The sequence below is a fragment of the Cyrtonyx montezumae genome, unplaced genomic scaffold (assembly GCF_038088225.1).
Source record: "Cyrtonyx montezumae isolate F1298 unplaced genomic scaffold, pur_monq_1.0 scaffold_2, whole genome shotgun sequence".
NCBI lineage: Eukaryota > Metazoa > Chordata > Aves > Galliformes > Odontophoridae > Cyrtonyx > Cyrtonyx montezumae.
This window is the reverse complement of record NW_027071936.1, coordinates 51,303,753-51,317,623: the sequence shown is the minus strand read 5'-3', so window position 1 is coordinate 51,317,623 and position 13,871 is coordinate 51,303,753. Positions and strand designations below refer to the sequence as shown.

The 13,871-nt window shown below is 37.0% G+C and overlaps 1 protein-coding gene across 1 annotated transcript in view; it reads right to left on the bottom strand.

Moving 5' to 3' along the window:
• The window catches only part of SEL1L3 (SEL1L family member 3), a 30,622-nt gene that overhangs the window by 12,942 nt on the left and 3,809 nt on the right, over positions 1-13,871 (bottom strand). The window contains exons 2-11 of the mRNA XM_065735710.1: positions 13,149-13,716; positions 11,245-11,371; positions 8,329-8,450; positions 7,413-7,528; positions 5,260-5,315; positions 4,618-4,750; positions 3,949-4,081; positions 3,095-3,241; positions 2,226-2,437; positions 426-605 (exon numbers count right to left, since the gene is read on the bottom strand). Of these exons, the coding sequence (XP_065591782.1) occupies positions 426-605; positions 2,226-2,437; positions 3,095-3,241; positions 3,949-4,081; positions 4,618-4,750; positions 5,260-5,315; positions 7,413-7,528; positions 8,329-8,450; positions 11,245-11,371; positions 13,149-13,716 (1,794 nt within the window). The remainder of the gene's footprint in view (positions 1-425; positions 606-2,225; positions 2,438-3,094; positions 3,242-3,948; positions 4,082-4,617; positions 4,751-5,259; positions 5,316-7,412; positions 7,529-8,328; positions 8,451-11,244; positions 11,372-13,148; positions 13,717-13,871) is intronic.

Genomic DNA, 13,871 nt, shown 5'->3' with positions numbered 1-13,871 from the left:
CTCCTTAGGTAGGTGTTTAACAATCATATCTTTTACATTTGAATCTACAAAAGGTATGAGTACTGAAAGGATAATTAATATTTTGCTGAATTTGACATCTGGATACTGAAACAGCAGACCAGATGCTTAGTAATGATGGTTATCAATATTAGTGATTAAAAATCTGAGTGAGAAATTAGGGCCCAAGAATAAGACTTAGACTTTACTGAAAGGCACACAGACAATCTGGGGATATTAGCCTAACTTTGAGTTTGTTTCACCCTTTCCTATGAAATGAAGTTATAATATTCATACATAATTTGTGGGATTTTCTAACAATCAGATGAGTTAATGCCTGTAAATCAAGATGTCCACATAATTAATATTAACATATGAAAAGTCACTTGCACAGAAAACAAATCAATTTACACATAAAATTCTTTTACCTGTTCCCCTTTTATAGTGTGTTGATCCAAGGATGTCTTTATTGCAATATTACTGTAATAAGCATAAGACAGCTCCAAATCAAGTGGATAGTTATTAATGCCTTGGTAATGTTTATAGCCAAGATTCATCACAGCAAGTCTTTCACTCCCCTGAGCACCAACCAAACTGTACAGTAGCCCCTGGCAAAAATCAACAGAAAAACTAGAGTGAATTCACTGTGTATATATATGTATATATACATTGAGCATTTTCGTGAAGTTACAGGCAACAGAGAGTTTGTAATGGTAGCTAATATAGCAACTATGTTAACACAGAGTCAACCGTGCCCCAAAGTAGTTAAAGGGTGTTTTACATGCACAGAAAGCTTTGTAAAAATAACCAGACTCTCTAAACACTTCTAAAACACTGCACACTGTGTGTAGTGATTTTCCAATGCCACATCACTATAGCACTACTAATATTCAGATATTTTTCATGGTCGACAGCGACCTATCATCACTGACATCATCTATGTTTTAGCACTGAATTCGCTGGAAACAGACAGTGGCTAACAAACAGCACTCAGAAGTTTTACCCTAAGGATCCAACAGGACTAGGAGGGGACTTGTGTAGCTCAAGGGAGCTTTGTGTTAAAACCCTGTAAGTCACACTGTTTGGTGCTAGAAACAGACTACGCACTGTACATTTGCCAACACAATTTTCAGCACTATTGCACTATTACAATTTTTCATCTGCATAGTAATAAAAAGTGGTGTCCCATCTGCACTGGATATTAAATTATTTCCTACACTACCTGAAGCAGATCCAATAAAGAAATTTGTTAGCCTCCATAATTAGGACTAGGTGCACTCCACAATTAGGGTATAAAAAATATTCCTGTCTAAGTCTTCCTGTGTTTCTGAAACTGAAGCAAATTTGATTTCTTAGGAGTTCTTATGAACTGTAACCGCATTAGGCAAAGCTGTTATCCTTTATTAGCATTTTATATTACACTATTATATTAACGTTAAATATCTTTAGGCAATTTCAATACAGCCCTTTTCCAGTGACCTTCTTCATTTGACCTTACAGTGGAATCCAGAAACGTCTCAGTTATTTACAGTTTTCCTTAGAGGTACACATAGTCTGTGCAGCTACTCAGCCAAGTCATGGTCATTTGCTAAAAATATAAAGGTATTCCCTCAGTTTGCCCAGTTTTTCAACTTTCAAACTTCTGAAAACCCAAGATTTAATACTCAGACACTGCACTGCAATAGACCAGCAGCTCTGCCACAGCTAGTTATCAGGTTTCCAGCACGGAGCCATTAGCTTTCTAAATCCTTCTGCTATGGTTATCTTTAATAATTTGACCACATACTCAGCACCACATTTTTGTACACTGTACCATGAGACTTCTTTTCTGACTCTACTATACAGCTTTTTCAATTTAGGAGATTTGCCTTAAGGGAGATGTTTTCAAAACCATCTACAAAGGACTACAGGTAACTCAAGGATGACTCCCTCAATCTGCTTCTTCAGCAACTGGGAAAAGAAGCATGTTTCACCTCTGCCACCACTGCTATTTTTAGGTCTTATTAAACCATTTATTTTCCTGCCATAGAGAATTCATAAAGATTTCACTGCCACAAAGTTATTTAGGAGTAGCTGTATTAGAGAGTCCCTTCAACCGCAGCCTGAAAAGGGACCTGGAAGCTACTTCAGATTTTTTATTTCTATTGATTGTAACTTGATCCCTCTTCTAACTTGCCTTTAAAGATAACCATTTTCATAGAGATAACAAAATGTATTAAATATACCACCTTTGTACGATCCACAGACACACCAAGCCCTGTTTCAAATATAACTGCAAGGAAATAAGAAGCTTTATGGTATCCACAGCAACTGGAATCCACCAAGAAAGGGACAGAGGAGCCTATATTGCTTAGGCCATTGACACTTGATAAATTCTTTGCGATTTTCTCAAATATCCTCTGGCCTATTTCTCGAACAGTATCACTTTCCTCTTCAGACACTGAAAACACAACACAGGACACCATGTTACTACAGCACTTAAAACCAGAGATTGATTCCACTCTCCTATTTCTTATACTTAAAGGCATTCTTAACAGACAACCAAAATTCTTAAGTATTCTCAAATAGGGTTATAGAGGAACTGCAATGTCAGGGTCTGAACTGATAATTGAGCACCTGGTGAAGTGAGTGGCTGGGCAGGAAGTACAGGTGCAAGCAATTCTTCTGTGCTTCCCACCTGATTGGAAGGGGTGGCCTACCTGAGCTGTTTAAGGGGTAGCCTATGAAGGGAGAACACCTCTTGGGTGAAGTCTGTTTCTTGAGGAGTGTTCTGTAGCCAGAGAACCTGTTGCCAGTTGGTAAGTCAACTTTTTTTCTATATGTGATTATTGACATTTCTGATGATGCTTTGTCTGATATTGCAAGGGATTTATCAGATGCATACTGATTCCAAGAACTAAGATGTAAATAAAAGTCCAAACTTCTCTCTCACTGCTTAACCACTGAAACTGTATCTTTACTTTTTTCTACGCAATAAGCTATCTTTTGTTTGTAGCGCCACATATCAGCCAACTTAGAAACCTGAAGTCAGAGCATACTAATTTACATCACGTATATTGTGGAATTATTTCAGAATGATGAAATTAATTATGATTACCATCTGGAGCACTGAAGTCCATCTCTTGTAACAGTTTGAACAGTGTGTGGTACTTCTCCCTGAGTTCTCTTCCCCATATAAGGGTGTCACATGTGGACTTCTCTCCGTATCTGTGAAGCTGTTCTATGTAATAGTTTTCAGAGTAACCTTGAGAAAATATATTTAAGTAAGATACAAAAAACTGGTCTGACTGCCTTGTAAACGTGCCTCTGCTAGGACAAAGGTGTTTCAAGGGTAAATTAAAAATTACTGATAAGATGGGTGTCACTGTAACACAAAGCAGCATTAAAACTGGTGCAGTTAACACAGGCTGTTTAGAAATAGGTAAGATTTATTCTATTCCATAGTCTTTCCATAATGCATATAGTCAAATTGTAACTGGAAACATCAGCTGTTGGTCAGCGTGCATGTAGACTATGAAACTCTTCTTTACCTGAAGTGGTTGCTTTGGTATAAACCTGCTAATTACTTGATATTAGGCAACTATGGAAAAGATACTAGCAAAAAACTCATTTTGGGAAAAGGTTTATAAAAACATCTGCCTTTAGAGTAATTTGCAAAAGACAATGGAACAGCATACATTTATGCTCAGAAATGTTTCCAAGTCCCTTTATGTTGTCCTGTTAGAGAAGAATTTCAAGAAAGTGAATTTTATTGCCCAAAAGCCTTTGCAGGAACAAAAACTGTTTTAGCAACCAGTAAGTAACTAAACTCTTTCAATTGACTATCTTTCTTGTTGTGTATGGCCAAATATAAGTTTATTTTTGATAATCATTAGCTAGGATGGGGTAAAAGGAAAGACAACAATTCTCCACAGATAGTTTAAAACTCGTATCCCACAGATCAATACTTACAAGCTCTTTGTGCTAGTTGGCCTTTCCTTACAATGTGTCTGTACTCATAAACTATGTCCTGAATGTCCATACATCTCTCATAGTAGTGTTCAATTTGTTCTGCTATTTCTTTGTCATGTAGAGGGTTAGAAATCTAGAAAAATACAAATAGCATTTACATTCTGTTGTCTGTCTATACTTTGTAATACCTATTCTAGGTAATTAATAAATGGAAAGTGATTAATTACTAAAACCAGCTTATCTGACACATCATGTTAATGTGTCAAACAATTTGATGCTGGATGTGACAAGGCTATGATTTCATATAGTTAGCACAACTCACAGTTGAATTTGAAAAATGGATGAAACCTGGGTGGGGTTTACCAGCAACTTCAACAAAGTTATAAATTATCAAATGTGTCCTGTATTGTATCCTCAAAAACCTCTGGAAAATTGAGCAACTCTTAAAAAAATTTACTTAAATAAGGTCTTAATTCAAGATAGTAATAACAGGAATACTGTTTTTCATAATTGTTAGAGGATAAGACTTTTAGGAACATTTGAAATAACTAACATTGCAAGATTTCAACATGAACTATTTTATATTGCTTACATGTTCCCAATTTGTACTGTTTCTTATTAGCTGGCTGTTAATATTTAAATGATCACCCAAACACTGCTTCTGTTTACCTGTTGTGTTTCTAAGACATTGAGACGATAGTACTTCACAGGTCCATAGAATGCTTCAATACCATTTATGTATCCACTGCCTCCAAGAACAAAATACCCAGCAGTGTCATCGCAGTAGAAATCTTCCCTGAAACTTGAAAATGCAAAAGAGAAGTAAGCTGGTGATCAAAAGGCATTATGAGAGGGGAAAAAAATAATCTCAAAGCATCAAACACGATCCAGTTCTTTAGAATCAAGGACAAACTAAGAATCTTTTAGACAGCAGGATTTTTACCAAAGCAAAGCAGATAACTGCAGAGGTGAAATCCTAGCTGCCTCATGCAACAGCAAAACTTCGTTTGACTTTATCAGCAAGGCCAAGACTTCATTTCAAGACTGATCCTAATGCCTCTTTTTTTTCCAATCAGTTTTTAATGTGGAGGTCAGGTTCCAGTATTAGAATGTGCAGAACATTACCTCAAACTTGCTCATGGCAAGATTACAAAATTATTCAGATCATTCTCAGTGTAAGTATAAAGATGCAAACTGGTTTTGAGAGTGTAGACTGGAAAATGACATTCTGAACATCTGGAATCTCAGTTATAAACTTGTCCTCCTATTTTCCATATCTGAACATGTATACGAAAGGAAAATGTTGCTTACGTAAAAGACTGGTGATGCTGTCTTTTCAAATTCTTCCCAATGCTGCTCACTTCTATCTAAAGGAACACAAAATATTAACTGTAATGGACTAAATATTACAAGGGATATTTATTATGAACTTCAACACATGGTTCACAAGATTGCAACTGTGGTGTCTGATGTCCTCTGCACTAGTGTCATGTATCTGATTTGTGTCAGGAAAGTTTAGTGGAAAGCACTGACAGTGGTCTGTGTTGGCCAGTCACAAGAAGGGGGGGGGTGGGGGGAAGCACAGATGTTACCTACTTCAGCTATTTAACTTCTGTGCTCAACTATGACATGTCTGTACTTGACTCAAGCTTTTACTCTCCCAAAGTGTGAAAGTATGTTTTCCTTTAATATAGTATTATCTTCATTTCTCTACTGATTTCCTAAAGGAGTTATAGCTTACAGGTAAAAAATGGCCAAAAAGTTATTGTAACAGGCTGTGATTTTAAAAAATCAAATCTGGGTTCAGTTCCTGTAGGAAATGTACCTTCAGTAAACTTTCAGTGCCACATTAGGAATGATATGCCTGAAAAGGAAGACAATACGAAGTTTTCATACATGTTGCTATTTTAAAAAGTTGTCTAAGGACACACAAAACAACCTTGCAAAATTTCATCAAGTGCTGAGATACCTTCACAAATTCATCTTCATCTCTCAGTGCTCTTAAAATACGACATTCAATTTCTTGATGCCTCAATCTCCTATTCTTCCCAACTTAAATATTTTGTCTAAGATCCTGTTGGACTAAGCATATTACATCAGTGAAAGTGAAGTAACTAAATAAGATTTCTGTACACCTCGAGTATCAAAGCATTAAAGAACTTGCTAAAGGAAGACATGTACATGAAATTGAACTGAACCAGTTTTATCTGTCCCAAGAATGACTCAAAGCACTAAAGTGTTTTTAAGTTTGGTTCTACTTCCTAAGAGAGCTCATTAAGTGCTTCTTAAATCCCTTTGTCTGGAATCCAGAGGTTAGTTAGCCACAGGTTTTATTTCATGCCTGAATAAATTTTCTCTGATGGAACAATGTTTTTCTTAATCTAACTGTATAAATCCTCAAATTCCCAGCAAGGCAAAACTAATATATCCCATATCAATATTGACAGTGAATTCTGCCTTTCTATGTTCAGCATCTCTAGGATCTTCCATTTCCCATGAGTATGAATTAGCAACCACAATTTAAATAAACAGAAAAAGACAGTTTTGATGGCACAAAATGCTTCATTTTTTCTCTTAACAATACATTTAAAGGCACGTTATACTAAAGTAAATTTACACTTCCTGTGTGATTTTTTTGTAAGCCAATCAGTTCACCATTTACACACCTGAAAAAGGTAGGGTGTAAAAGGAATAGTAGTAATTTAGGTTGAATGCAATTCTTTCTCTACAACATTGTTTCAGCTTTATCAATTTCTTATCAGATAAATTATGAGCAGCAAGTTTTAATTATTAGGAATTATTCTTGTAATTCAGAATGAAATTTGTTCAGTTGCTTCCAAGGATGAAGTTCACATCCTAACATCTTAATAGCCGGAAGGAAAATGTAAATTACACACTTTGTCTAGTACTGATGGATACTGCAGTAGTTTTTGTCTTTGAGCTGCTATCTGTCCTATGCGGCCCTGCCAATTATGCAAAACCTGGAAACTACATGTCTTCTGTTAGCTATGCTGATAATCTCAACTAAACAAGAGGCATGCTGCTCCACAGAAAAAAGATACTTGAATTTTCATATCAGAATGATAAAAATGCCTGAGTATGTAAGTTCAAAGTCCCTAGGGGTTATTCATACCATAAACTTATCTAGATAAGTAAGATATCTAAGCCAAGAGCTTTGGATGTACAATCACCGAAGTCTCCAGAGAACAACTGTGTCCCAGGATGCCCACACAATAATTTTAGGCTCTTACCTTAAGCATCTAAGTAGATTTCCTGCATAAGATGGTCAATATGACCCTGGCTAATTTCTAGTTAAAGGTCTGTCATTCTTCTGTTATGTGAGCATGTGCAGATTATGCTTTTTCTCTCAGCCTCAGCTGAGAAATACATTAAGGAATATGCCAGAGGCATAATGAAATCAGAAGACTCTCAGTCTTGGTCCTGTAATTTAGTCAGACACATACCTGTCCACCCTTAAAAGAGAAATCCAATCGAAACCACTGCTTCAGAGGAAGGCTGAAGCTTGTTTTCACTGCTAGGTCATCTCCTCTAATGAGGTGCATCTGAATATGCACGTAACCTGACATAGCAACAAAGGAGAAAAGATGTTAAACTCACAAAAGCATCAATATTAAGAATAGATTTCCATATGTATTCTGTACTCTTCGTCACTGACAGAAATCTAGTCTTGCTATGCCATACGTGAAATGGAATCACAGGGAAACATGCTCTCAAGTGCCAATGCACAGGCTGCTGCATTAAACTACTGAATCAAAACTAGCTTGTATAGGGGATAAGGACATTAAACATGTCAAATAGGAAAGCTGCTACAGCTGACCTCAAAGCACTAGATGTGCGTCTCAACAGCACAGGGGGATATGAGTATCTGCTCAGTGTCCACATGAAGATGTAATTACTGACCAAGTACAAAATGACTCCAGGCCCTATTACCTGGACCACAGAAGCTAAGCTCATAGTCTGAAGTTGTAAAAACAAAACAGTTGATTAACACTGGGAATAAAGCAGGCCTCAGAACCTCCCAACCTCTCAAAGCAAGTCTCCTATCAAGGTAGTAGCTCCCAGTGGAGCTGTCATTTTTTCCCCGGTGTTTTTTCCTCATCTGTAAGGTTCAGCGCATCCTCCTGGCAAAGCAGATATGCAGGTGTTTTCCAAGCTATCCAAGGCTAGATGCTATGCAACTGTTCTTCAGTTTTGCTCTACTTATTTAGCAGTTACCTGTCTTTTCAGGTTCTACAGCCAAAAAGAAGCATTTTTTGATATCAATTTGACAAAATAATGTAATTGTTGTTCCTGTGTATAGGCTCAGATCTATAAAAGCTACATTAAATCCTTTCTGAAAACTATTAATGAAATCCTTACCTTCCTCATTTAGAAATACAGCAGGAGTACTATACATCTCTTTTGGATCAATAAAATAGATTATACCACACAGATCCTTCTCACAGTGATGTAGTAAATATAGCCATATTGAAACAGTGAACCTGTGTGAGGGAAGACAAACAAGAAATCCACTCCTGATGAGAAATCTCTTTAGGTAAGTTCAAAAGTACATATTTCACCTTCATTTAGCTAACTATTTCAGACATGTAATCTACAGAACAAATCCTATGCAGTAAAAACCTTCAAAGTAACTCTGTTTAAGACTGTCTATCTATGATCTCCTTATAATTACACGCTTCTGTGGTACTGATATGAGAGTTAAAGGAGTGTTATCTGAATCAGTTCCATAATTGTGGATCAGAACCCACATCAGTAAGGAACTGAAAAAGCAGCTGAGACAACCTGGAGCCACCCTCCCACGTGCAGACTATACAAAATCCCTGCATGCATGTTCTTGTAATCTTGATTGCAGAAGCTAGTGAAAACCAAGTTGTGTCCTCAGTACTAAATACCAATGGTGAAAATGTGTTTGGGAGGAGCAGGTGAAAAAGAATTTATAACCTCTGGGTAATACAAACAGGTATGAATACCTGTCATAGAGTTTATCAAAGGATAAATAAAGGTGGAGCATGTTCAAACCATGGAGTGCTGGTGGTGGGGGGGAGGGAATTAAAAAAACCCTCAACTTTATCTATTGAGCAATTTTTGTACAAAGCTGGAATGGTTTCACTTGATGATATTACAAAGCAGATTTGCTGAAGCACAAATATCAGAATTTATGCTACTGCATCAGATTTTAAGAGATCCTCTGTGCTAGACTAAAACTGCTTCTGACCTACTGACAGGAAGCTGGCACTTATTTCTGTAACAGCAAAGTCAGGTCAATACTGAATGCCTTTGAAAATCAAACCTCCAATTTACAACCCAGGAAAGCATGAACAATTATAATCTTTGACAAAAGGTTTTCCTAATGGCTTCTAGAAGGAAGTATTATTTGCATCTTGTGTAATTAAGAAAAGAAAATACGCAGGACAATAGAATCCTTAGAGTAGGAAAGGGCCTTTGTTAGTTGGTCAGCTTGCCTTGTATCTCTTGAGAGAATTTGCTGAACATACTGCATGTCGTATCTCTTCTTTAACTAAACCACTGTAGGTCTGAAAGTCTAACAGCTGCTCTGATGTTATAAATAAAAAATGTAGAAGCGATGCAGTTGTTCCTAATATAGTCCACACCTTAAATAGCTAGTAATATCATATCCTCCATAGTTGGTACACAGATGAAATAGAGGGGTTTGTAAACCACAATCATTAGTAAATAGTTTATTATGATCTGCAGGTAAACATTGTGTTTCAAGCAACACTGCTTGTGTTTGTACACTGTTCTTTCAATCTTTCATCTCTGGCAATATAGCAAGCTTAAATTCTTCACTCTTCATTTTTCCACCTGACTGCCAGTTGTAACCTATCAGAACAAATGTCTTGGGATGCAGATGGGAACAACACATTTTGCCTCCTCCATTACTGCAGAGCACCATGCGGAGTCAGTAGTACCTCAGATTCCCAGCCTATTCCTGCAGGCTGTCTGCTGCAGCTGCCTCAAATGACAGCTGCCTTCTCTGCTAAAAGATAAAGGCAAATCGGTATTGGAAAGCGTCTTCATTCAAAAAAATCCCTGATGGTAGTCAGATGAGCAATTTGTTTACTGATCTGCTTGGTTGCCTTTTGATGCAATGGGAAACCACCATTTACATACAAGTAGCTGAAGGAAAAATCTCTTCCACTTCTTAACAGAGCTCCCACAGTTATTATGCAACTGCAACACACAGGCAATACCTCATGCTAGTAAGGAAAAGACAACCTGAAGGAAAGAGCAGGTGTAACTGTGTGGAGCAGGTACAGAACTGCGTAAATTCATGTTGTGTTTTGTCAACCAGCTTCAGCACCTCAGTACCAGAAAGCAGACTGCAAATGCACTCAGGAGCAAGGAGCAGCAGACAGTGTAAACTAGGCTGTCACTCATCCTAAAGAGGGCAGAAGCTAAAAGCTGCACTGAACTAATGACTTCAGAGTTGCAGTTTCCAGGCTTCTAATCTGTACAGATCCTGCACTTGTTGGTTCATCTTCTTTGGCTCTCTTTGCTTACAGGCCAAACAAAAATGAGCAGGCAAGTTCCTGTGATCATATCCTGTTTCTGTGGTAGTGTTTCTTGGGTAACAGCATCTGGTAGAAATGCGATATCTATGTATGTGTACACACATGCTTTTTTTTTTGTCTGAAGTTGCAAAATATATCTGAAGAGCTGTGACAGTTCTGGGAAGGGGAAGAATAGAGAAATATGCTAATGTGATTCCTCTGTAACTGAGTAGTGTGTCCAACTCAGTTTACACAGGGATGGTAGAAGGGAATACGTTCAAGCTGTATGACTCATCTAGGCAAGAGATTCTACTGCTAAGGGTTTGTCAGCTGCAAACTAGTGTGAATCCATAGGAAAAAAGCTGTTACACACTGCCTGCCCTGTAGCAAACAGTACTCTGCAATTAGTCCGCAAATGGGGTTTGAAATACAGATCTTTCTGCAATGCAGAAAACCTCAGGTGAGGTAGTCATGAAGCAGCTGCGTGATCACAGCAGCGTGTATCAGCTAACCTACTCTCCTAGTGGTACCAAACCAGCTCAGATACATCTACAGTAGTACCCCTCATGGTACGTCTGTTAGGCTCAGTTTATTTCCTACAAAACTGCAGTCAAAGAACAGAAGGAATTGCTAATTTAAGCCTTTTCTCAAAATAGCAGGTGGTGTTCCTTTAATTGTGAACAAAGCATAAGTACACACATAAACATATCTCTAGGCTACAAGAATCTGCTACAGTGCACTTCAGCTACTTGCCTATACTTACATTGGATAATCAATCTGATGTTGTCTGACTGTTTCAAGTTCTTTGTTTTCAAATTGTTCAAATCTCTTCACAATTCCTGTCTTCTCCCCACTGGAAGCATATATGAAGTTGAGAATCTGAACACCATCTGCAAAAAATACAGATTTCCTTAATCTGACAAAATAATTGTTAACTGACTAATCAATTAGCTCACACTTGTACAGTCAAATATTTGAATCATGTAATTGATTAAAAATTAATGCAAGCTTTCAGTAAGTTCTCAAGCACAAGTTCATTTGCCGATATTAAATGCATCAGACTTGGAGTGAATAATTCACAGATAAGTGAAATGGAATCTATCTCCAGCGGCTGCTGGAAGTAGGGAAAACACTCATTTCAATATAAGATACTTAGTTTTGAAGCATGAGTTAGCTTAAGCAAAAATTAGTAAGGAGGAAAACCTTCATGTATGTTATCTGTTTAAAATATCATTCTATCTTTGGTGATGCCAGTGAGAGATTAATCCACAGCTCCTGTTAAACTGCATGCGTGGATATATACCAATTCTATTCTTAACTAATATGCATAATTCTGTAAAAATCTAACTTAATAATGCTGCCCCAATAAGAAACAGAAGATATTTACAGTTTATTCAAGGCATATGAAGAGCTTTTCTGAAATCAAGCAATTTTTGACAAGCGCATATTAAAAAATTAATTTTTTTTGTTATACTAAGCATTCTCATCTATAATATAATTATCTAATTCACTAAGATGCTTCACACTGTTGTCAGAGGTCACATGCTCAGTCTCCAAGAAGTATTTCAGAAAGCCCCTGGAGGCAGCAACTACTTTGCTTCCTGGTTCTTCTCAATGCATTTACATGCCAACGTAGCAAAAAAAAGCCTTTATAGGTTTTACTAGGACAGAACCCTTTAGAAGCTAATAACCTTTTGGCTCTAAGGTTGTGATATGAACATAATTTTGAGGACAAAGCCAATTGCAAGCAGATATAAAGCTAAAAATAGGCAGACAGGAAAAAAACAAATAATCAAGAGAACTCTGAGAAAACCTGGAAGGCAAAGTTGTGAGTTTCAGGCATTCATGCAATTGGGTAGAAATTTTTATTTAAATACATAAATATTTCCATCTATAAACACAGTCCTCAATAAAATACTTCTCCTGCAACAGGATACATCTGATCAAAAATTTACATTACCGCTCAAGTTTAATATTTTTAGCAAATTGTAAGACGATTCTTATTTAGCAGATGATGGTTATCACTTTCTGTGATTTGTGTGCATCTATGAGTGCATCTGAAGAGAAATAAGAATTAAAATGCTCAAATATAAACTAAGTATGTTATAAACAGAACAAACATTGAAAAACTAGCACTGTTGGAAAATAAATGTGTTTTAAAACTATTAGTTTTATCAACACTGCTCAACCATGAAGGCTTTGGGAAAAATGGAAGTACTGTAACATTTATTGCACTATGAAGTCTTAAAAATTTGTTTCTGAGCGTGTGGCCATCATCTCAAGCAGAAGAGAAGTAGACCACCTGTTTGACATATGCAATATGTTGAAATAATGCAATGAGTCTCTTTGAAAATGAAGTTTGAAGATAAAGGATGTCCAGTGACCCTAGTGAGCTCTAAATAAAATTTTGTGAATGCACTCAGAAAACAAAGGGCAGTGCTGCTACAATTAAACAAGCCAGCTATGAAAGGTGTGATGATTTTTGCCATTTGAAGCTCTAATCCTGCACTTATTATACTTGCAGTCAACAATGTGGGCCAAGTAAATTATTCTACACAACCTTTACTACAGGTACATATTTTTTAACAGCTTACAACATCTTCTGATGTTACTTGGGTTCTAGCAGTCCACATGGAAACAACAACAAAAAAGGGACAAAACACATACCGCTTTCATGAGGGCACTGAGGTATCTTGTTTGCCTGAAGCATCCACAGATAGTCAGAACCCCACTGAAGACAGACTTTGTGGTCTTTATACGGGCGTTCAAAAGGTGGAACTGCTTCTAAAAATGTGTAGTTCTTGGCAACTGCCTCCTGGTAGCTTTCACTCTGCTCAGCATCATAGCTGCTAACTGACTGGTGACTAATCCATGCATATAATATCACACTGTGCACTATTATTGAGTTTCTGATGATGTAATCATCTCTGTAAACCATGATGTTTGGAAATTTCAAATGTATTTGTCGAGTCTGACGAACGTAAATATTTTTCTCATCCTTCCACCTCCTTCTGTACACTGGTACACCAGTCCTGAACTCTGAGGAAGCTACTGCTTCCAAATTAATTATACAAGGCTTAGAACATAAATACTGCACGGAAACCTCAGAACTGTTAAGGACCTTCTTTTCCAAAACATTCAAATGAATGAAGTCCACATAATCCATGTTTTTTTCAAACTGTGTTGTAACTGCTGTTGTCCGTAATGTCTCCTTCCCAAATAATGGCACAAAATTCTGCAAATAAAAAAACCAAAAACAACAAAACAATACTGTTAATCAGAGAACCAAATTTACACAAATACTAATATACTCCCAACAACGGTAGATGATTTATACACAGTACTCGGAAACACCAGGATCCTTTCACACAACAAGCAGCTACAGATCAC